Source organism: Helianthus annuus, chromosome 5 (genome assembly GCF_002127325.2).
Source record: "Helianthus annuus cultivar XRQ/B chromosome 5, HanXRQr2.0-SUNRISE, whole genome shotgun sequence".
Classification (NCBI taxonomy): Eukaryota; Viridiplantae; Streptophyta; class Magnoliopsida; order Asterales; family Asteraceae; genus Helianthus; species Helianthus annuus.
In genome coordinates this window covers 22,002,322-22,025,738 of record NC_035437.2, presented here as the reverse complement: position 1 = coordinate 22,025,738, position 23,417 = coordinate 22,002,322, and the positions used below count along the sequence as shown (strand labels likewise).

General features: G+C 38.7%; 1 protein-coding gene across 2 annotated transcripts in view; it reads left to right on the top strand.

Annotated features, from left to right (window-relative positions):
• Window positions 1-7,394, top strand: part of LOC110940172 (lupeol synthase) — a 30,823-nt gene extending 23,429 nt beyond the window's left edge. The window contains exons 11-19 of one of the 2 annotated variants that reach the window (XM_022181734.2): window positions 4,412-4,534; window positions 4,618-4,716; window positions 4,820-4,876; window positions 4,964-5,010; window positions 5,107-5,250; window positions 5,468-5,645; window positions 5,727-5,807; window positions 6,950-7,033; window positions 7,137-7,394. In XM_022181734.2, the coding sequence (XP_022037426.2) occupies window positions 4,412-4,534; window positions 4,618-4,716; window positions 4,820-4,876; window positions 4,964-5,010; window positions 5,107-5,250; window positions 5,468-5,645; window positions 5,727-5,807; window positions 6,950-7,033; window positions 7,137-7,247 (924 nt within the window). In that variant the 3' untranslated portion in view covers window positions 7,248-7,394. The remainder of the gene's footprint in view (window positions 1-4,411; window positions 4,535-4,617; window positions 4,717-4,819; window positions 4,877-4,963; window positions 5,011-5,106; window positions 5,251-5,467; window positions 5,646-5,726; window positions 5,808-6,949; window positions 7,034-7,136) is intronic. The other variant, XM_035990698.1, reaches the window with a different exon arrangement.
• Window positions 7,395-23,417: the final 16,023 nt, after the last annotated feature.

The following is a 23,417-nucleotide window of genomic DNA, read 5'->3' as shown; positions in this document are numbered from 1 at the left end:
CGGAAATTGGAAGTTTAAACAATCAATATGAATCAGGCACAAGGACTCCAAACACAGATTCTCAAACTCACCGGGCAAAATTATTACCACTGGCACATTCAAATCAAAGTATTATTTGAATCGCAAGATCTGTGGAATATCATAGATGAGGGATTCAAGGAACTGGGTACAAATCCCACCGAGGAGGCAACTGCAACATACAAAGATGCGGTCAAGAAGGATAAACGAGCGTTGCATATCATTTTTCAATCAGTAAACGAGACAATATTTGAGCGGATTGCACTTGCAAAGACATCAAAAGAGGCATGGGACATCTTGCACAAATCTTACAGAGGAGAAAGTCGGGTAAAAACTATTAAACTTCAATCTCTTCGTAGTGATTTTGATGCACTTAGGATGAAAGAAGGAGAATCTATCGAAGATTACTTCAATAGAACAGTATTAATAGTAAATCAATTGCGTATGAATGAAGATAATATTAGTGAACAAAAGATAGTGGAAAAGATCCTGCGTAGTTTGACTCGAAATTATGAGTCGGTAGTGATTACAATAGAGGAAACGAAAGATTTACATGATGTTTCGACGGAAGAATTGATGGGAATTCTTAAATCTCATGAACTGAGATTAAAACGATATGATGATATTCCGATTGAACATGCATTTCAAGTACAAAATTCTATCCAAGATAGATACAAACCGACTCGGAATGATGGTTCAATGAAACAGCGGAATAAAGGGAAGGGTCGAAACTGGAATAACATTAGATGTTATAATTGTCAAAGGCTCGGACATACAGCAAAATTCTGTCAAAGGAAGGATGAGGGTGAGAAACCGGATAACGTCTTAATACATAAAGACGATGAAAGTGATGAACATGAAGATACGATGTTCATGATCTTTAATATGGAAGAGACAGTCATGGATGATTGTTGGTTTCTCGATAGTGGCTGTAGTAATCACATGACAGGAAGCAGGAGTTTATTCGTCAATCTGGATGAATCTATAAAAAAGGAAGTGAGAACAGGAGACGACAAGAGATTAGAAGTTGTCGGCAGTGGGGAAGTGTCCGTCTCTTTTAAAGGAAAAGCCCGGATAATACCAAACGTATTCTATGTAGAAGGTTTAAAGCACAATCTATTAAGTGTGGGACAACTAATAAATAAAGGGTATACAATTCTGTTTCAAAAGGGTCGATGCATTATAAAGGATGCAAATAGTGAAGTTATCGGAGATATTCGGATGACAAGTAATAAGATGTTCCCTCTACATCTGGGTAGTGACATAAGTCTTGCTATGACAATGACAACAAAATGCTCATCAACTCTGTGGCACAAAAGATACGGACACGTTAATATGGATACACTAATCAACATGGGAAATAAGGGTCTTGTTTTCGGGTTACCCAAAATCATGAAACAAGAACATATATGTGAGGGGTGCATTTCAGGAAAGCAAACAAGAAAGGTATTTCCAAAGAAATCAACGTGGCAAGCTAGTAAACCATTACAACTCGTACATTCAGATATATGCGGACCAATGAAGACATAATCAATAGGAGGATGCAGGTATTTTATCACTTTTATCGATGATTGCACAAGGAAAACCTGGGTATATTTTCTAAAATACAAGTCTGAAGCTTTAAATTATTTCAAGACCTTCAAAGCTTTGAATGAAAAACAATCTGATTACCCAGTTAAAACACTAAGGTCAGATCGAGGTGGAGAGTATTGTAGCAATGCATTTCAAGAGTACTTGAAATCAAATGGGATACGACATCAACTCACAAATAGTTATTCCCCGCAACAAAACGGTGTGGCCGAGAGGAAAAATAGAACCTTGATGGAACTAAGCAGAAGTATGATGAATGCCAAACAGTTGTCAGATTGTTATTGGGCTGAAGCTATAGCATGTGCTACCTACATTTTAAATCGAACGGTGACCAAAACTAGGCCAGATACAACGCCTTATGAAGCATGGAATGGAAGCAAACCGAATGTCGAGCATCTTAGAGTATTCGGTTGTTTGGCCTATGTTCATATACCTAAACAACGTCGTGATAAGTTAAATATGAAAACAGAAAAAACTGTTTTTGTGGGATATAGTGACCGTAGCAAAGGATATAGATTATATAATCCACTAACGAACAAGATTATAATCAGCCGAGATGTAGTGTTTGATGAAAACAAAAGATGGGTTTCAACCTCTGAAACAAACGATGTGCCACTTGATATAACCGATGATGAAGAAAGTCTAACTCAAGCGAAAGGTAATTCTGGGAGTACTGAAAGTGAATCTGTATCACAAGAACATTCAGAGCAAAGTATACCATCACCACACGTAGACGAAGAACTAAGTCCGATTGGGAACAGTCACTATCAAAACGAAGAATTATCTGCGGCTAATCACTCACAAGAGCACGAAAACACATCATCATCGGATTCAGAAAATGAAGTTATTCGCACTAAAAGTCTTCACAACATTTATCAAAATTCTAGAGAATTGACTGAGGAAGAAGTGCACAGAAATATAACGAACGTCAAACTGTAAATTTTGTTCTCTATACAAGTGCTGATCCAACATCATATGAGGAAGCCAGCAAGGACTCAAGATGGACAGATGCAATGGATAAGGAAATCGAGTCAATTCACAAGAATCAAACGTGGGAACTTGTAGATCCTCCATTACATCAGAAACCTATTGGTGTAAAGTGGATATATAAGACAAAGTATGACGAGAAAGGAAACATAGATAAATACAAGGCCAGATTAGTTGTTAAGGGATACAAGCAGAAATATGGGATAGATTATCAAGAGGTATTTGCTCCTGTAATCAGATTTGAAACAGTCAGATTAGTGTTAGCCCTCGCAGCTCATCATGGATGGCACCTTCACCAAATGGGCGTAAAAACAGCTTTCTTAAATGGTAAGCTAGAGGAACAAGTTTATATTGAACAACCTCAAGGGTACATCAAGAAAGGAGAAGAGAAAAAGGTATGTCGCCTAAAACGTGCCCTATATGGGTTGAAACAAGCACCAAGAGCTTGGTATAGTCGAATAGATGCTTATTTCGTTCAGAACAAGTTTAAGAAGTGTATTTATGAACATACACTTTACATAAAAGACACGGAAGAAGGAAAACTAGTAATATGCTTGTATGTAGATGACCTAATTCTAGCAAGTAGTTCAATGAGATTGATTACGGAATTCAAAGAATCAATGAAAAAGGAATTCGAAATGATAGATATGGGACGTCTGCATTATTTTCTTGGAGTAGAAGTAACTTATGAAAATGGAAATGTCATTCTTTCACAAAAGAAGTATATGAGAAACCTACTAGAAAAGTTCCGAATGACTGGATGTAACACTGTATCCACACCAATGGAGTATGGTTTAAAGTTATCTAAAGATGATCCAGAAGATTTTGTTGATGAAGGGGTATACCGTAGTTTGGGGAAGTTTAATGTATCTAACAAACACGAGACCGGATATTATGTTTGCAGTAAGCAAAATAAGTAGGTTTATGGAAAATCCAAAGAAAAGTCATTGGGATGCCGCAAAACGTATACTGAAATATATCAAAGGAACTCAGGAGCAAGGAATTACATACTCAAAAGGAGGAAAGAAACAACTAGTGGGATTCAGTGATAGCGATTATGCTGGAAACATAGATGATAGTAAGAGCACTTCTGGATATATATTTCATTTAGGGTCAGGTCCCATATCATGGCAATCCAAGAAACAAAAGGTGGTCGCGTTGTCCTCAACGGAAGCAGAATACATGGCTTTATCTTTTACAGGGTGTCAAGCATTATGGATTAAAGGAATTTTAGATGATCTAGAAGGAAAACAAGATTACTCCATTCCAATATTTTGTGATAACAAGTCAACCATCTGCTTGGCAAGAGATCCAGTATATCATGGGAAGAGTAAGCATATAAGAGTCAAATATCATTTCATTAGAGACTTGATCAAGAAAAGGGAAGTAGCAGTTATATTTTGTGCAACGAAAGATCAAATGGCGGATATCATGACAAAAGCATTGCAACCAAAGGACTTCTTGCGGTTGAAGAATCTGCTGCACATAAATCTGAAGTGATCTAGCTTACGGGAGGGTGTTAGATATAATACATTTATATTATTTTAAGCTAGATAGTATTGTTATTATTATTAATATTAGGTTTAGTATAAGTTAATTATGGGAGGCGGTTATCACCGAATGAAACAAGCAGTATATGTATTTCTGTACTTTGACATTATTTATTTTATCAAGTCATATTCATATGAACCAATTTCTTCATTCATATAACCCTATATTCAGAAATCTCGAAATCTAACAACAACAAGAAAATTTCTAAGTAGAAAAAAAAACGTAAAAGACACACAAATTAAACTTTATATACATATCTTTTCAGGTTCGCAATAATCCCCCTGGGGATTTCAGTAAAATGTACAGACACACTTCTAAAGGTGCATGGACGTTTTCAATTCAAGACCACGGCTGGCAAGTCTCAGATTGTACAGCGGAAGGCTTGAAGGTTCTTGTTTAGTTGTAATAAGTGTTGTTTTTTAAAAATGGTACTGTAATCTATTTTCTTTACAATTGATGTTTCCTTTATAGGTTGCCCTTTTATATTCCCAAATGAACCAAGAACTTGTTGGTGAAAAACTTGAAATTGAGCATCTCTATGAAGCTGTCAATGTTATTCTTTCATTACAAGTATGTCATCAAGATTGTTTAGTAATAATTTATGTGTTTTTAATCAGTATTAACTCTGTGTATCGGATATTACTCTGATTTATTGTTCTATAAATTCATTCAGAGTGAAAATGGCGGTTTTCCGGCCTGGGAACCACAAAGGGCATATTCTTGGCTGGAGGTACTAATTATAATTTACTTATTTGAAACTATATATTCTAGGGAAAAAAAGATTTTACAACCACATTCATTTCATCATGAATTTCAGAAGTTCAATCCAACCGAGTTTTTTGAAGATGTGATGATAGAACGAGAGTAAGATTAATTTGCACCTAAATAATTGAGTGTTATCACTCATCATGTTTTGTTTGTCTAACATATAAAGTTGATTGGAAGTTTAATGTTTTATAGGTATGTGGAATGCACATCATCTGCCGTCCAAGGTTTGGCGCTCTTCAAGAAGTTTCACCCTGGACATAGGATTAAGGAGATCGAACATTGCATTTCAAGAGCTCTGAAGTACATTCATGACACACAAAACCCTGACGGTTCATGGTAAGCATGTTTTCTTGTACTTTGGGTATTTAATTGTCTTTTACTCGTTGAAGTACAAGGACTAATTAGGCCATATATAATTAACGTATATGTATGTTGTGATCGATCCTCCTGTTATATTAAACAACCAAATTTTTTTTAGCTTAGGTAAGATTGGCATCATGCTAATTTTTCACATTAACATGATATTCCTCATGTAAGCTTGAAATTTGTGTAGGTATGGTTGCTGGGGAATATGTTACACGTATGGTACATGGTTCGCAGTAGATGCATTAGTAGCTTGTGGTATGAACTATGGTAATAGTCCTGCCCTTCAAAAAGCTTGTGAATTTCTGCTATCGAAACAACTTTCTGATGGTGGATGGGGAGAGAGTTATCTTTCGAGCGCAAATAAGGTAAGAATGGAACGATAGAACTGTCTGGGATTTTCTTGACACATAGTTGATCTAATGTGTGGTATTTCTTATGCAATATAGGAATATACAAATTTGGATGGAAATCGGTCAAATTTAGTACAAACATCATGGGCTTTAATCTCACTTATAAAAGCGGGACAGGTTCAATTCGTTCGTCATGCTTATTTATTAAACAGGAAAATTCAGCATAATAAATTGGCAATAAATCTAGAGTTTTTGGTGGGAGGAGTAGAAACTCTAGTTGGAGGGAAGAGTAGAAACTCTAGTTAAAAAACAATAGATCTAGAGACATTTCATGTAGCTACTTTGACTAGTAGAAACCTTTCTTTAGAAAAGAAAAATCATGGGAATTCTGCCAATGTCCATTCAAAATCCCCAAAACAACAAAAACTATGCTAGTGATCTCTAGATCAAGTGGTGGAAGACTTGTATTTTTGGGAGATGCAGGTTCAACTTTCACTTGGTGCAGAGTGAGACACTGGTGGATAATGATAGGAGACCCAGGGAAACCTGGGTTTAATCCTCGAGCCAAACGTGTTTTACCAGTAATTTCACCGTCGTGCCTACGAACGGGTGGGTTACCGGGTTTCCCTAGGTATTGGTGGTGGACTCGGGTTACTCTCGGAGTACTCCGTTTGGTTCAGTGGGTGTCCCCAGAGTGCTCGTGATTAATTCTGTTGGTCGTTCAAAAAAAACAAAAACTACAAAATCATTTATGACAGAAATGTTGTCTGGAAATGTTAATTTGATTTAACATGTGGTTGTCACGTCAACACCTATCAGAAAATTGACGTGGTGCGAAAAAAGGAGGAGCGAAAGCGGCGTGGTTAATGACGTTATATATATATATATATATATATATATATATATATATATATAAACAAGAACCAATAAAAAACAATTAAAATCCACCAACCAATGAAAAACCTTTACATCACCAATCCTAAGCGCCCCATGCCGGTGGAGAATCCCCCGCCCTCACAAAAAAAATTATTTGGGGAAAATATTGTGTTTTCACACCTAATCAAATATGAAACCTTTTAAAACTATATCATTTCAGTTAAAAATTCCTTATAAAGATCTAAAACTAGCTTTCTGAGCACGTCTTCTTCCCGATTGTGTATTTTTATCCTCCTAAACCTACTTAGTTCATAAGCATTGATTAACCGATCAATCGCTTCCCATCCATGCATATTGAATTTGTGTGTTCTTGTAATTGTTTTTTCTCTCTTCCTTTATCGTGGGAACCAAATGCAATCAACAATATTGTTTGTTTTGGTTAGGCTAAAATTGATCTTACACCGATAAAACGTGGAATCCGGCTCCTCATAAATTCACAAACGGATGAAGGAGACTTCCCTCAGCAGGTTGGTTTTTTATTCCTCAATTTTATAAACATTCTGCAATTGACCATATTCCTACATGCCATTAGTTTTATGTTTCTCAAAAGTCTTTACTTTGAATATACAGGAAATCACAGGAGTTTTCATGAAGAATTGTACCCTCAATTACTCATCATTCCGAAATATATTCCCTATATGGGCTCTTGGGGAATACTATCGTAATGTTCACTGTGCATGAAACTCTTTATATCAGCATGTTTTCTTTTTATTATCAATGATCTTGTATCTAATAGCACTTAGTTAATTGTACAACAGAAATGTAAACAGAGGAGATCAATTGCAACATGTAAAAGCACTACTGAACCTATGTGTTACCTTTTATAAACTGTGAAAATGTGTTGATCAAGTCGTTGTATGTCTCTGATTATTTATCAAACAAATCTAGATTTTGAAAGGTCTCGAGACTTGAGGAAAACACAAAGTAAAAGGATAAGCAGACGTTGGAATTTTTAAATAAATTAACGTTTACGCAGGATCCGGAAATGAGTGGGCCGGTTTTTGGGTTATCCACATTACCCATTTTTGAGTGGTAACGCTCGCACACGCCTAGGTGTAGTATCTTTTCGACTGAGGGCGTCCGCCACAACATTGGCCTTGCCCGGATGGTACTTGATCGCGCATTCGTAATCATTCAAGAGCTCGACCCATCGACGTTGTCGCATGTTCAACTCCTTCTATTTGAATATATGCTCGAGACTCCTGTGATCGGTGTAAATGGTACACTTGGTACCGTACAGGTAATGTCTCCATATCTTAAGCGCAAAAACAACAGCTCCCAGCTGCAGATCGTGTGTAGTGTAATTCCTTTCGTGAACTTTGAGTTGGCGCGACGCATAAGCAATGACTTTATCCTGTTGCATCAACACACACCCAAGACCCTAGATTGACGCGTCACAATAAACCACAAAGTCGTCTGTGCCCTCTGGCAATAAGAGAATTGGTGCGCTGCAAAGTCTATCCTTTAGGTGCTGAAATGCTGATTCCTGCGCATTGCTCTAACGATAGGTGACACCTTTCTGGGTTAGTGAAGTGAGAGGTTGCGCAATTTTGGAGAAATCTTTGATGAACCTTCTGTAGTAGCCCGCCAAACCCAAGAATTGGCGGATTTCTGTTGGTGTACGGGGTGCAGGCCAGTTCTTAATCGAGTCTGCCTTGGATGGATCAACATGAATCCCATCCTTGTTTACCACATGGCCTAGAAAGTGGACTTCACGAAGCCAAAATTCGCATTTTGAAAACTTAGCGTACAGCTGTTCTGTTCGGAGGAGTTCCAAAATAAGCCGTAGATGGTGCTTGTGTTCCTCCTGACTCTTAGAATAGATCAGGATGTCGTCGATGAAAACAATAACAAACTTGTCCAGGTAAAGCTTGCACACTCTGTTCACAAGATCCATGAAGACTGCAGGTGCGTTCGTCAACCCAAAAGGCATAACCAGGAACTCATAATGCCCATAGCGAGTCCTGAATGCTGTCTTAGATATATCCTTATCACGGACTCTCAGTTGGTGATATCCTGACCTCAGGTCAATCTTTGAATAGTAGCTTGACCCTTGCAGCTGGTCGAATAAGTCATCAATGCGTGGAAGTGGATAGCGATTCTTCACAGTCACCTTGTTGAGTTCACGGTAATCGATGCACATTCTGAAGGTACCGTCTTTCTTCTTCACAAATAATACTGGAGCTCCCCAAGGCGAAGAGCTAGGACGAATAAAACCTTTGTCTAAGAGCTCTTGCAGTTGTGTGGACAGTTCTTAAAGTTCTGATGGAGCTAAACGATAAGGTGCACGAGCCATTGGCGCTGCTCCAGGAGCTAGCTCAATTTGAAATTCAACCTGACGATGGGGTGGGAGACCAGGTAATTCCTCAGGGAATACCTCAGGAAAATCATGCACAATCGGGATATATTCGATCTTCTTTTCTTTCTTCGAGGTGACAGTAACGAGGGCTAAAATAGCAGTGTGGCCCTTTTGCAAACACTTCTAGGCCTTTAGAAAAGAAATGATGCCCACCACGGCACCACTCTTGTCGCCATGAATCACTAAAGGTTCTCCATTTGAACGAGGAATGCGGACGATCTTCTCCTGACAGAGGATCTCTGCTCGTTGTTGCGATAACCAATCCATACCAATAACAATGTCGAAACTACCCAAAACAATAGGAATGAGGTCGATAGAGAAGGTCTGACCAGCTAAGATGAGATTACAACCCTTAACTATGTGTGTGGCCTCTAAACTTTTACCATTTGCTAACTCTACGACATGCTTGGTGCTCAAAGGTGTTGGTGTGCGCTTTAACATTTGACTAACTTTAAGGACATATAACTGGTATCGGCACCCGAATCAAATAAAACAGTAACAAAGAAGTCGTCGAGAAGAAACTTACCCATCACCACGTTAGGATCGTTCCTTGCATCACCCTGACCAATCACGAACGCACAGCCCCAGGTGCCATTGTTTCCATTGTTTCCCCCATTGTTATTCCCATTGTTGTTCCTATTGTTTCCCTGATTATTGTTGTTGTTCTGGTTCTGGTTCAACTGGGGGCAGTTTCTCTTGAAGTGACCTTCAGCACCACACTGAAAGCATCCCCTGTTACCCTGCTGTTGCTGCGGCTGATTCTGTGGAGCTTGCTGTTGCTGTTGACGATTCTAATTCACAGGTCGTGCGCCCCTGTAATCCTTTGCTTCATGCCCAAACTTGTTACACCTCAAACATCGACCCTTGTTGCACTGCCCACTGTGATGCCTGTTGCATCGGTTGCACTTGGGGTGGTTTCCCCTATATCCACCCTGCCCTTGACTACCAGACGATTGCTGGCAAGGACTCTGGTAATCATCAGTCTTTCGCTGCTGAGACTGAGACTGAGCCGATGTTGAACCCTTGCTTGAGACTCCATCCCATTTGCGCTTGTTGTCGCTGGGGGCATCAGAAGTAGTAGTGGCTGTAGCAGTAGTACCAATACGCTTGGGCAGTTTGTTCTGTTCCACTGCCTGATCAGTGAGACGATGAGCAAGTCGAGTGACTTGCTGGATGGTGCCAAGATTAGCCGCGGTCACATGACTCTGAATTTCTGGCACAAGACCCTTGAGATACAGCTCGATACGTTTGATGGGAGGGTCTACCATGGTAGGACACAAGATTGCCAGCTCATTCGACCTTTTTGTATACGCTTCGATTTCTGACCCCGTCATTTTTAAGTTGAAGAACTCGACTTCCAACTTGTGGATGTCATCGCGACTACAATACTCTTCCTTTATCAGTTCCTTGAAATCATTCCATGGGGTAGCGTTAGCAGCAACAATCCCCAACATTTGAACCTGAGCGTTCCACCACGTGAGCGCTATTCCTTCAAGAGTACCAGTAGCATACTTCACCCTACGTGCCTCATAGCATTCACACATTTCGAAAACAGATTCGAGCTTCTCAAACTAGTGGAGGAGGCCTACCGCTCCTTCAGTGCCACAGAAAGTAGTAGGTCGACAGTCCATAAAAGTTTTGAAGGTACGTGCAGGAGGCTGAGCATGTTGACTTGTCGTGTGTGTAAGAAGAGACAAAGTTAAACACAAGTGTTGGTTCACGAGAGTAGGATCTAAAGATCCTAGAGTAAGTTGTAATGGCAGGTTATACCACATGTCTGAGCGGCTGCGAGTGCTGCAGTAACTTGTTCATTGATTAGAGTCGTTAGCTGGGCTTGAGTTAGGTTAACGCGTCCACTCATGATCTTCATATCAAAGGAAACATGAATGAGAGATATTCGCGAAAGTGCGATGACAGAAGAGAGTAAGCACACATGTGTTCTCAAACAACAGTTATTACGTTCATCTAAGCATACCATGAGCAAAGTTCTATGTAACTAGCAAGTAGGCAATACAAACATAAACAATACCACCTAGAATGTTGAGTCTTGCACGTGGAGCGAGGCGTCGTTGTGGATCGTTGAGCACTGTACAGGTTATAGTCTGGTTTTACCAAAAAGCTTTTCCCCTTTTTAAAACCAAGTTCACTATAACCAATGGCTCTGATACCAATCTGTCACACCCCCAAAATCCACATGCGGAGTATCACCGCTTGGAGGCGTGACTGACCAGGATCAAGCCACCAATCATATTGAACAATACAATTAAATAATTAAAACCAAATGCAATATAATTGGTGTTTCAAAATAAACCAAACATGTTTAAGAAATCAGCGAAAGCATAGTAATGATCAAATAACCAACACATAGTTTAAAGTTCAAATGTTTAAGTATGGAACATAACAGTCCATAATCCCACAACGACCGCTCCTCCCTGTGCAAGCTCCATAAGCACCTGACGACCTGCAAGGCATGTAACAACGAGTCAACAACAAAGTTGAGCGAGTTCACAGTTGGTTGTTCAGTTTTACCAGTTTGTTTTGAAATCATAAGTTGTTTCGTAAACCACGAGTTAACCAGTTCCTCTGTTTCCCAAACCATAACCATAATCTGTGGGGGGGCTTCCCCTGTGAACCACTAGACCATACCATATCGACTACTAACGAAATATAAGTTGTGCCCTGCATCAGTGTCTATCATCACTGACAGTTTGCCATAGTCCATTAGTACACGCCTGTTCGAACGACACGGTGTGAGGTTTGTTAAACCTAATAGCGCTATTAACTAATGACCCGCTCGCCATCGTCATCGGCGATTAAGTCGATATAAAGAGGAGGGACTTCATGATAGAGTTTTGTCTAGTAAGTTAAGGTTGTTGTCCTACCCAAGGAGGACGAACGTACGTAGTTCTACCCATGGAGAATACGCAGGATTTATAGTGGCATCCTACCCAAGGAGGATGGCCGTACATATTCTACCCAAGGAGAATATGTAGTATTCGGTTGGTTCTTTAACCCATTCCCAACCCTTGGGAATCCATGCCTTGTAGAAAGTGTGAACTCACCTCGGTTTGCTCGGTATGCTCAATTACTTGTGTACAATTAATTCAATCAAATCCTATAGTTTGCACATACACACAAATCAGTTGACATTCACATGTTCGACTAACAGGCAAGATCATCACGTACATGCAAGTAACAACTAACACATAGCATTTTTCAGTTATACAAGTTCTGCAAGTCATGCTTATCGTTTAACAACAGCTAACTAACCCAGTTAACCCTTAACAGAGTTAACTGAGTTCACTGTGCAGTTTACCCACTCGACGAAACATCCCTGTTTCATCGTGACTTCCCTTCGACGAAACATCCCTGTTTCGTCGTGTTCCCTAATCGACAAAACCCCTTTGTTTCATCGACCAGCGTGATTTGCCGTCAACCGCGTTTCGCCAACACTAGTTTCGTCGACATGCCTGATTCGTCGTATGCATAACAGTTACCCTAATAACTACTCCCGTAATTTTGGCAAACACCCATCCATATTCCCAAAACTGATCAAACAAGCAATCCCTAGTCATGAACCCTAGGTTACTAGATCATCATCATCACATATTCATAACGCCGATTCTTCAAACATACATAAACAACGGATAACACACATATGCAAACATCAAACAGGGAACATAAGTTTTGAGCAGTAAATCATGGATGCATACAGTCACAACCTTAGATCGAGTCCAATAGTTCAGTAACAGGATATTAAACCCTAATTTACACGAACATCACTCGGGCATATAACTGATAATCATATGAATCTGTTATTATCAAAAATCATCATCCGATTAAGATCCAAGCATCACCTAGACGAAATTTATAATGATCTCTAAGATACAATCAGCGTGATTTCAATCAAACAATCAAGTAAGGTTTAAACACTAATCGCAATAGACGGAACAATAACTTGATTGATCTAGAGGCTTCAAGGACTCAAGGTTGCCGTCGCACAGAGAGAGTTCTAGGCTTGAAAACTGATTACTAAGACTTTTACATAACCCTACCTCGTTAAATATGTAGCTATAACATGTTGGGCCCTAACTGGGCTTCGGAGAAACTGGGCCGGCGAAACACCCATTTCGTCGGGGTGCTTGTGACGAAACAACCCTGTTTCGTCGATCCCCGTTTCGTCGAAGTGGGTTATGGCGAAACGCCCTGTTTTGTCGAACTCATTCAGGTTTAAACAGTTTAAGTTTTTCAAACAGGTTACATGTTATATCAACAAACATATAGATGCAACAATCACAAAATGTCTCAACATATATCAAACACGTGTACAATTACAAGGCAAACAAGTCGTGTAAACAAACAACTTAACAATTCACGTGCAATTGATGCGAAGATGGAATCTTGGAAACTCGAGTTGTCACAGTTTTAGCCGTCTATTCACAGCAGCCGTCTTCTGTTCAGAACCAGCAGCCGTCGCTGCCGCCGCCAGAACCGCCGGCAGTTCCGCCACCCACCAGCCGCCACCCGTCCAGCACTCTGCTCGATTCGCCACAGCCGTCGCCGCTGTCTAGGGTTCCGATTGAACCCAATTTAGAAGAGAAGAAGAAGAAGAGGAGAGCGTGAGTTTTTCTTTATTCTGTGAAGTGGAGAAGAAGACTCTGTGGAGGAGAAGGAACAATTTTTTTTTGTTCGGGTGGAATTGGGGAAGAAGAAGCACGTACGTGCCTTTATTTCTGGTGGAGAAATTGAATTTCTCAATTTGATCAGAAAGACCCCTCAACTTTATTTCTGATGAAAAAATTGAATTTCTCAATTTGATCAGAAAGGTCCCTCAACTTTGACAAACATCCATCATAACCCACTACTACTTGTTCATTGCCATTTAACGCACGAAACAGATAAGTATTTTTTCTATTTATTGCTTCCGCTAGTGTAATTATCCTTTAGCAGTACGAACTCGTTTAGTTTGTCAGAAATTGATGATTATTTGTTATGGATTTTGGAAAATGCAAATTGAAGATTTGTTGTATCAGAAAAGTTTGCATTTGCCTATGTTGGGTGAACAACTGGATGACATGTATGATGAAGAATGGAAGTTGTTGGATAGACAAGCTTTGGGTGTGGTTAGGCTTTCTTTGGCAAAGAGTGTTGCATATAACATTGTCAATGAAACAACCACATATGGTGTATTGAAAGCTTTGTCCAACATGTATGAAAAACCATCCGCTTCAAACAAAGTATTCCTCATCCGATAATTGGTTAACACCAAGATGAAGGAAGGCATGTCGGTTACCGCTCACATAAATGAGTTTAACTCGTTATCTCTCGTTTAGCCTCAGTTGAAATAAAGTTTGAAGATGAAGTACAAGCGCTACTCCTTTTATCATCGTTGCCCGACAGTTGGTCAGGCACAGTCATAGCTGTTAGTAGTGCATCCGGCACTACCAAACTCACTTTCGAGAGTATTCGTGACTTGATAGTAAATGAAGATATCAGACGGAGAAGCAATGGTGAGATCTCTAATTCTCGTTCTTTATTGGATACAGAAAGTAGAGGAAGAAGAAACGAAAGAGGACATAGTCGAGGCAGGTCCAAGTCCAGAAAAAGGGTTCAGTCAAAGAACAGAAAAGACATTGAATGTTGGAATTACAAAGAAAAAGGTCACTTTAGAAGCCAATGTACAAAACCAGCTACAAAGAAAGAAGTAAACAGTGTATCCTCGGAATAATTAGGTGATGCTCTCATCTGTTCTATTGAAGATTTAGTTGAATATTGGATTACGGATTCGGGTGCTTATTTCCATGCTATCTCATGCCCAGATTTGGTCAACAATCTACGAACAGCTAACTTTGATAAAGTTCATTTAGCAGATGATCGTTTAGCAGATGATCAAATGCTTGATATCACAGGTATTGGAGATGTAGACTTGAAGACCTCATTAGGAACTATATGGACATTGAAAAATGTCAGGGTTATTCCTAACCTGATGAGAAAGTTGATTTCAGCTGGTAATTTCACACCCCTAAAAATCCACAAGCGGAGTATCACCGCATGGAGGCGTGACATGACCAGGATCCAGCCACCAATCATATTGAACAATGTATTTAAAATAGATAAAATGCAACCACGCAATATAATTAGTGTTCAAAAACTAGTTAACCAAGTTCAAGTTAAACAGCGGAAGCATAAGACGTAAAACCAAAACATAAGTTCAACAAGTTCATAAAGTTTAAATGTTTAGAACGGGACATAACAGTCCATATCCCACAACGACCTCCTCCTCATGCAAGCTCCATAAGCATCTAACGACCTGCAAGGCATGTAACAAGGAGTCAACAACAAAGTTGAGCGAGTTCACAGTTGGTTGTTTAGTTTTACAAGTTTGTTTTGAAAACCATAAGTTGTTTCGTAAACCACGAGTTAACCAGTATCTTTGTTTTTCCCCAAACCATATCCATAATCAGTGGGGGCTTTCCCATGTGAACCACTAGACCGTTACCATATCGACTACTGACGAAAGTAAGTTGTGCCCTAAGTCAATGTCTATCATCATTGATTGTTTGCCATGATCCATTAGTACACGCCCGTCCGACCGACACGGTGTGAGGTTTGTCAAACCTAATAGCGCTATTAACTAATGACCCTCTCGCCATTGGCCCGACGATTAAGTCGATATAAAAATGAGGGACATAATGATAGAGTTTTGTCTAGTAAGTTTAAGATTGTTGTCCTACCCAAGGAGGACAAACGTACGTATTCTACCCGAGGAGAATACGCAGGGTTAATATTGGCATCCTACCCATGGAGGATGGAGGTACATATCCTACCCAAGGAGGATATATAGGTTCCGTTTTAATTCTTTAACCCATTCCCAACCACAGGGAATCCCATGCCTTAGAAAGTGTGTGAACTCACCTTGGTTTGCTCGGTTAGATTAGTTACTCTAATAATCAGGAATCAAGCACGTCCTAACAAGGTACAGATAACAATCAGTTTCACGTGCGTGCATAACACGTATCCTACGCACGGTTTATCTACTTATTACTTCTATCACGTACCACACAATTCTAATATCACACCCTGACTTTTGCGGAAAAATCATAGTTAAAAATACACTTGTAACACTTGTTAGAAAATATTTTCTAAGTGTTGGAATTTTTAGAAAATTTCGCCATAGTTTCCTTTGCAAATGGAGGTGTCCATGCCATTTAGCATACCATTTTCTTTTCAAAATAATCACAATAACCATCAACAAACAATTTACATCACCAAGAGCAAAAACTATATGCTTTATATAATAATCATGAACTTGATATTTCACAAAAACGCGTAGTAACTTGGTAAAGTGTTTAGTGGGTTTAGTTACCCTCCAAAGTGTGTTTACTTCTTTAAAAATCTCATTCTAGCAAAGGTTTGGTGTTTACAACTTGTAAACTCATTTTACGAAAATATTTATTTACAACATCTTCATGTTTTACTAGCCTTCCTACACTTATTTTATTTCCAAAAATAATGTAAGTGCAAGAAAAGTTATGATCTTTCAAAAATCGTCTTTTCAACTTGGTTTTTCTTGGAAAATCATACACAAGTCTTGGGTTCATAAGTTTACTAGTTCACTAGGTTTATTACTTTGTAAGAAAATCATTTTTACTTTCAAGTTCATGTTTAGTCTAGAAGATGATTATTTCATGAAAGCACATCATCATCTCCTAACTTGTTAAACCATGTTTTTAATCATGCTCTAACAAGTTCCATATGATGATCAATTATCATATTATCAAGAAATCAACCAGTAATCAACAACATATTCACAACAACCTCGTACTAACAACATTTCATCATATTTCATCTTTATGTTCAAGATTTATGTTCATGTCTTTTAGGGTTCTAGTGATAATCAACCTACTACATCTTTTAACCATTAAAGTAGAAGTAAACAAGGGTTATGAGAGATCTTACCACTAGCTTTAAGCTAGGGAAGAACACTAGTGGAAAAGATGATGAAAAGTGGATGATGAAAGAAAATGAGAAGGATTCTTCAAGATCTTCAAGCTCCAAGCTCCATGTATCACCTTCTAACACTTGAAACAAGCTTAAAAATAGAATGATGGTGGTGACAAGGTGGTGGTGGTGGTGGCGGCACAAGGGTGAGCCGAGAGGGAGAGAGAGATGTTGAGGGAGTTGGGTGAAGTTGTGAGATATGGAAGGATATGGAATGATCTTGCAAATCCTATGCTCCATACTTATAAGATTTCATTCTAATATTTTGTACAAAGAATCAAGCAAAGATCTAATAAAATATAGTGTCCAAATCTTGGGAGGTGAGGTGGTGAATTTGGTGGGTCCCTTGGTGACCGAAAATAGGGCATGGGGGGTTAAGTGAAATTTTTGATGGTAAGTAGGTAAGTAATAGTTCAAATCCAAGTATAAGGTTACATGTTTTGGTTAGTAGATATCTAGTGGGTGTTATGGTGTACGGGGATCATAACTAGCCCAGAAATAATTAAACAATGTTTCTTGCAAAATTTTGGTGTCCCGGGTAATGCCCGGTTGTTCGGTTAGATACCGTTTCATTAAAGTGCTAAGTTATTCCGTATAGTGTCTTTTATGTAACTATTTGTTACACTTTTAATTCTCAACACTTAGGAAAAGCATACAGGACCATTTAGTCAATTTTCTGCATAATACTAGTTTGTTAAAAAGCTGACTTTTGCTGAAGAATGCAGAAATCATAAAGTAGTTACGTCATCAGTTGTAATTAAGCACAGTCATTAAGCATAATTTAATATTAATTAATCGTACGGATACGTGTAGTTACGAGGGTTGTCACAGGTAAACTGGATGATGAAGGGTTTAATGTTCATTTTGAGGGTGGACAATGGAAAGTGATCAAAGGCAATTTAGTGATTGCCAAAGGAAAGAAGAGAGGCACTCTATACATGGCAGAAGTTTCTGCGGAAGGTGTTCATGCAATGACCACCGGTCTGAGTCCATCAAATTTATGGCACAACCAACTCGGACACATGAGCGAGAAAGGATTGAAGATGTTGGCTCAGAAAGGAAAGTTTCCAGACTTGAAGAAAGTGGAAACTGAATTTTGTGAACCTTGTGTTCTTGGAAAACAAAAGAGGGTTACTTTTGTGAAGACAGGGAGGACACCGAAAGCTCAAAAGTTGGATCTTGTTCACTTCGATGTATATGGACCAACTTCAGTTTCATCTCTAGGAGGCTCGAGGTATTATGTTACCTTCATCGATGATTCAACATGCAAGGTATGGGTATATTTTCTTAAACATAAATCTGGTGTATTTGATGCTTTTAAGATATGGAAATCTGCTGTTGAAAATGAAACTAATTTGAAGGTAAAGTGCTTAAAGTTGGACAATGGTGGTGAATAAATAAGCAAGCAGTTCACTGACTATTGTGTTAAGGAAGGGATAAAGATGATCAGGACAGTTCCCGGAACTCCTCAGCAGAATGGTGTAGCTAAGAGAATGAATAGAACTCTAAATGAGAGGGCTAGAAGCATGTGGCTAAATGCCGGGATGCCCAAGACATTCTGGGCCGATGCAGTTAACACTGCAGCCTACTTGATTAACCATTCACCAACCGTTCCCTTAGATTTCAAGTTGCCTGAAGAAATGTGGCAAGAAAAGGAGGTAAGTCTCGAACACTTACGACTCTTTGGTTGTAGTGCTTACGATTTGTTAGAAGCTGGTGACAGGGATAAGTTAGACTCAAAATCCAAGAAGTGCACATTCATTGGTTATGGGTCAGAACAAATGGCTTACAGGCTTTGGGATAATGAAGGCAGAAAAGTAATCAGAAGCAAGAATGTCGTCTTTAATGAAAACAAATTGTACAAAGACAGAAACACCAAAGGACCAGAAATTCAGAAAGAATATGTTGAATTTGAAAGTGGTGAAACAAGAAAAGAAGCTTCAGTCGACATTCCAGAAAATGGGAATGAGTCAAGCGACAGTAGGAGCTTAGGGGATGATTCTAGTAATGATTCTGAAGAAGAAGAAGAAGAAGAAGAAATTGCTTCTCAAACTCCAGAATCCCCAGAAACACCTCAAGTTCAACCAAGAAGATCGTATAGAATCACTAGACCTCCAGACCGATACTCACCATCAGTCAACTACATACTTTTGACAGAAAATGGTGAACCCCAGTGTTACTCTGAAGCTATAGGGTTGAAAGATTCATTGCAGTGGGAGTTAGCAATGAAAGATGAGATGAAGTCGCTTGAGAAGAACAAGACCTGCCACTTAACAAAGCTTCCAATTAGGAAGAAGGCTCTTCAGAACAAATGGGTTTTCAGGGTCAAAGATGAACATGATGCTACCAAACGGTACAAAGCAAGATTAGTAGTCAAGGGATTTCAACAGAAAGAGGGAATTAATTTCAATGAAATGTTTTCTCCAGTGGTGAAGATGACTACTATCAGACTTGTTCTCAGTATTGTAGTAGCAGAAGGCTTGCATCTAGAGCAGCTAGATGTCAAGACAGCTTTTCTACATGGTGATCTAGAAGAAGACATCTACATGACACAACCAGAAGGTTTTTTGGTTAAAGGCAAAGAAAACTTGGTGTGTAAGTTGAAGAAGAGTTTGTATGGTCTGAAACAAGCGCCCAGACAATGGTATCTAAAGTTTGATAACTTCATGGGAAGAGTTGGTTACAAAAGATGTGACAATGACCATTGTTGTTACATCAAGAAGTTCAAGAGTTCTTATATCATTCTACTACTATATGTGGATGATATGTTGATTGTAGGTTCAGACATGACAGAAATCAAGAAGTTAAAGAGGCAAATGTCTGAAGAGTTTGAGATGAAAGACTTAGGAGCTGCAAATTGAATACTCGAGATGAGTATTTCAGAAACAAAGATGGTTCTTTGACACTATCTCAAGAGAAGTACAACGAGAAAGTGTTAGAGAGATTCACCCTTAAAGATGCCAAAATCAGAAGCACATCTTTGGGAAGTCACTTTAAGCTTTCTAAAGTTCAGTCACCTAACTCAGATGAAGACAAAGCAGAAATGGCTAAAGTTTCATATGCATCGGCAGTTGGTAGCCACATGTATGAAATGGTATGCACGAGACCAGATGTAGCTCATGCAGTGGGAGTTTTTAGTCGGTTTATGTCTAATCCGGGAAGAGAACATTGGGAAGCAGTTAAATGGTTGCTGAGATACTTGAAGGGAACTTCAAAGATGGCATTGCATTTTAAGAGGAAAGATGTTATTCTGAAGGGCTTTGCAGATGCAGACCTTGGTGGTTGTAAGGAATCTTACAAAAGCACCACTGGATATGTCTTTACAGTGGGAGGCACTGCGGTAAGTTGGATGTCCAGACTACAGAAAAGTGTTGCCCTTTCAACCACAGAAGCAAAGTATATGGCAGTTGCTGAAGCAAGCAAAGAGCTTATTTGGTTGAAGAATTTTCTCAAAGAGCTTGGCAAGGAACAAGTTGATTGTGCACTATTCTGTGACAATCAAAGTGCAATTCACCTTGCAAAGAATCATGTCTTCCATTCGAAGACGAAACACATACAGCTGAGATATCACTTCATGAGAGAGCAAGTTAGTGAATGCACTCTGAGGTTGAAGAAGATCAAAGGAAGTGAAAATCCATCTGATATGTTGACTAAGGTTGTCACCTTAGAGAAGTTGAAGCTTTGCATAGCTTCAACTGGCCTTCAGGATAATTGAAGAGAAGGCCGAGTAACTAGGAATGTGCTAAGATCAAAAGTTTTTTACAGATATACTGATATACAGTTGAAGCACAGATGAAGATTATTCCGTGTCTTCAAGTGGGAGATTGTTGAGTGTGAATCCACTTAATCAAGTTGAGGTCAGAAAAACAGGATAAGAGGATAAAAAGCAGGGGAGAATCCAGTCTTCTCTGTGACCATTTTTTACGGATCTTGTTTTTGACTTTCTTCTTTGTTTTAATCTCTATATAAGAGAGTGATCTTGTGTCAGTTGATAGTATCACAAAGCAAATAAAACCTCCAAGTTACTGATAGTGGACGTAGGTCAGAACCAGACCGAACCACTATGAATCTTTGTGTTCTTGATTGTGAGCAGTGTGTGTGCGTGAGTTCTGTGTTGATTGTGTTCGTATAACCCGTTCGATCCCAACAGGGAGATGAGAAAGAGAAGAATGCGCAGTTTTAGACTTTTAAGGTTTAATTTACCCAAAAAACTATAGTATAAAAGGTAGCACTATAAGTAAATAACCTATAAGTATTTTCAATTAAGTTGCCACACTTTTTTTCCTTTTTAGGAGACTAAATTCGGATCCAGTGGCGCCTAAAAAATCCATCATCCACTTGTATGAGCTATTTAAAAAAAAGATGACTGAAGCCTATGGTATTAACCAGTGGGATGGTGACCCAGGTGGGGTATACCCACTAGGTGGAAGTTAAAGAGAAAAATGTGAGGCTCATGGTATTTCCCATAGGGACAACGACTTGGTGATAATGCCCTCTGAGTTGAATATAGAAAAAAATTGATAAAGCTCATAATCATCATCCATCATTCCATCAAAATTTAATTTTAAATACATAAGGGTTATTTATATAAAGTGGTAGATTTTTAATCTTTACCTTATAAGCTTGATATGGGATTAGGTGGATTTATAGACCTTAAGTGTGAGACCCTTAGATTGATTGTTAACTTGAACATAATGCTAGCATGAAAAGAGCTTAATGAGTTGGCGGTTGGGTTTAAGTGGATAACAATACCGGTAATCGTGGTTTATGTGTTAATATATCTGAAATTAAGTAATCTAAAGTTTTTGGAAACAATCTATCCTAGTTATGATTACATTGCATATTTTTCGGGACGAAAAAGGTTTAAGTGTGCGGATATTTGATATGCTCTAATTATACATATTTTTACATAATATTTCCTACACTTTAGAGTAGCTTTTAGGTTAATTTTGGGTGAATTCTACTCATAATTGGTTCATATTTGAATTAGAGATAACGAGCTAAGGGGCTGTTTGGCAATATCTGAATGGTTAAGTGTTGAACCAGTAAGAGGTCTGAACTATTAAGAGCCTGTATAATGCTTAACCGTTCAGAGTCAAACATCTGACCAATTCAGATTAGAGGTCTTATCCATTCAGACTCTGTATAAATCTTAACCATACAGAGGCAAATGTCTGAACCATTCAGAGATCTGCTCGTGAAACAAACAGTCTGAATCATTAAGTGCTGAACCAGTAAGAGGTCTGAACTATTAAGAGAGGTCTGAACCATTAAGAGCCTCATTAAAAGGTAAACAAACAGCTAAACTTGAGACCAATGAGTAGATAATTAAATAAATTTTATATTAAAGTGTATATTGTAGTAATATTATTAATTTAACTTGAGTGAAATTATTTGATTTGGATTTGAAATTATCTAAACAAATATTATAATCGTTTTTAATAGCAAAATCAACAAGGAAAGCTACTAGGAATTATGTGGTGGTGCTAGGTGACGTAGAAACAAATTCATAAATTGTGGCATCAAAACAAAGAGTAAAGGCCGTGGATTAATAAACAAGGAATAGAGACTTGCCGGACGACGGATATTGGCTGGATACCCACTACCTTCAAATTCAATTGAATTTTATTTTGGGTTGCTAGCATATCTTGAGCCCAAGTCACTCATCTTTATTGCCCACCAAGCCAGGCCCAACCCACTTTTATAATAAAAAACATTAGGCGGCTGCTATTAGGAGATCGTACAAAAGGGCGGCTGCCAAGGTGGATATTTCTATTTCTATTATATTATATTATATTATATTATATTATATATATAATAATAACAATTCATGAAAGGTCTTATGAATAGTGGTTCTTTTATTTTTTTTCTTTTAATCTTTTATGCTTTTTGACTTTAGTGGTTTTTTTTTCTTTTTCATTGGTATAATTGGAACCGGTATTGACATTCGCTTTTATCTAATTTTGTTGTTATGATTTTTGATTAACAGAGCTAATAACAACCAAACTCACCGCATGTATCACGGGGGAAAACCTATTTTTTAATTTGTATTATCTAAACCAGTATCGATATTCGCCTTTATGGTTTAGCACGGGGAACAGTCAAATTCCAACCGTGTCGCGCAGGAGGAAAAACCTATTTTTTTAATTGGTACCATCAATATCAATATTCGTCTTTTTTTGGCTTCTGATGAGTCGAGCCGATAACGACCGTCACACCACGTAAGGCTGGGAAAAGCGATCATACTCCCGCCACGTAGTGCAGGGAAAAACCCGGTATCGATATTTACTTTTAGGGCTCGAGCCGATAACGACCAAAGTCACGCCCCGTAGCACGGAGGAAAAACGATTAAATTTCCCCTGCGTAGCGCAGAGAAAAAAACCTAGATGTTCCTAAAGTATGTAAGCTTTGACGCTTTGTAACATGTTCTCACCAGCAAGAGAAGTGTTATTTGCTTAAGAAAAATGCAGCCATTTTTCTAACATGTTCTA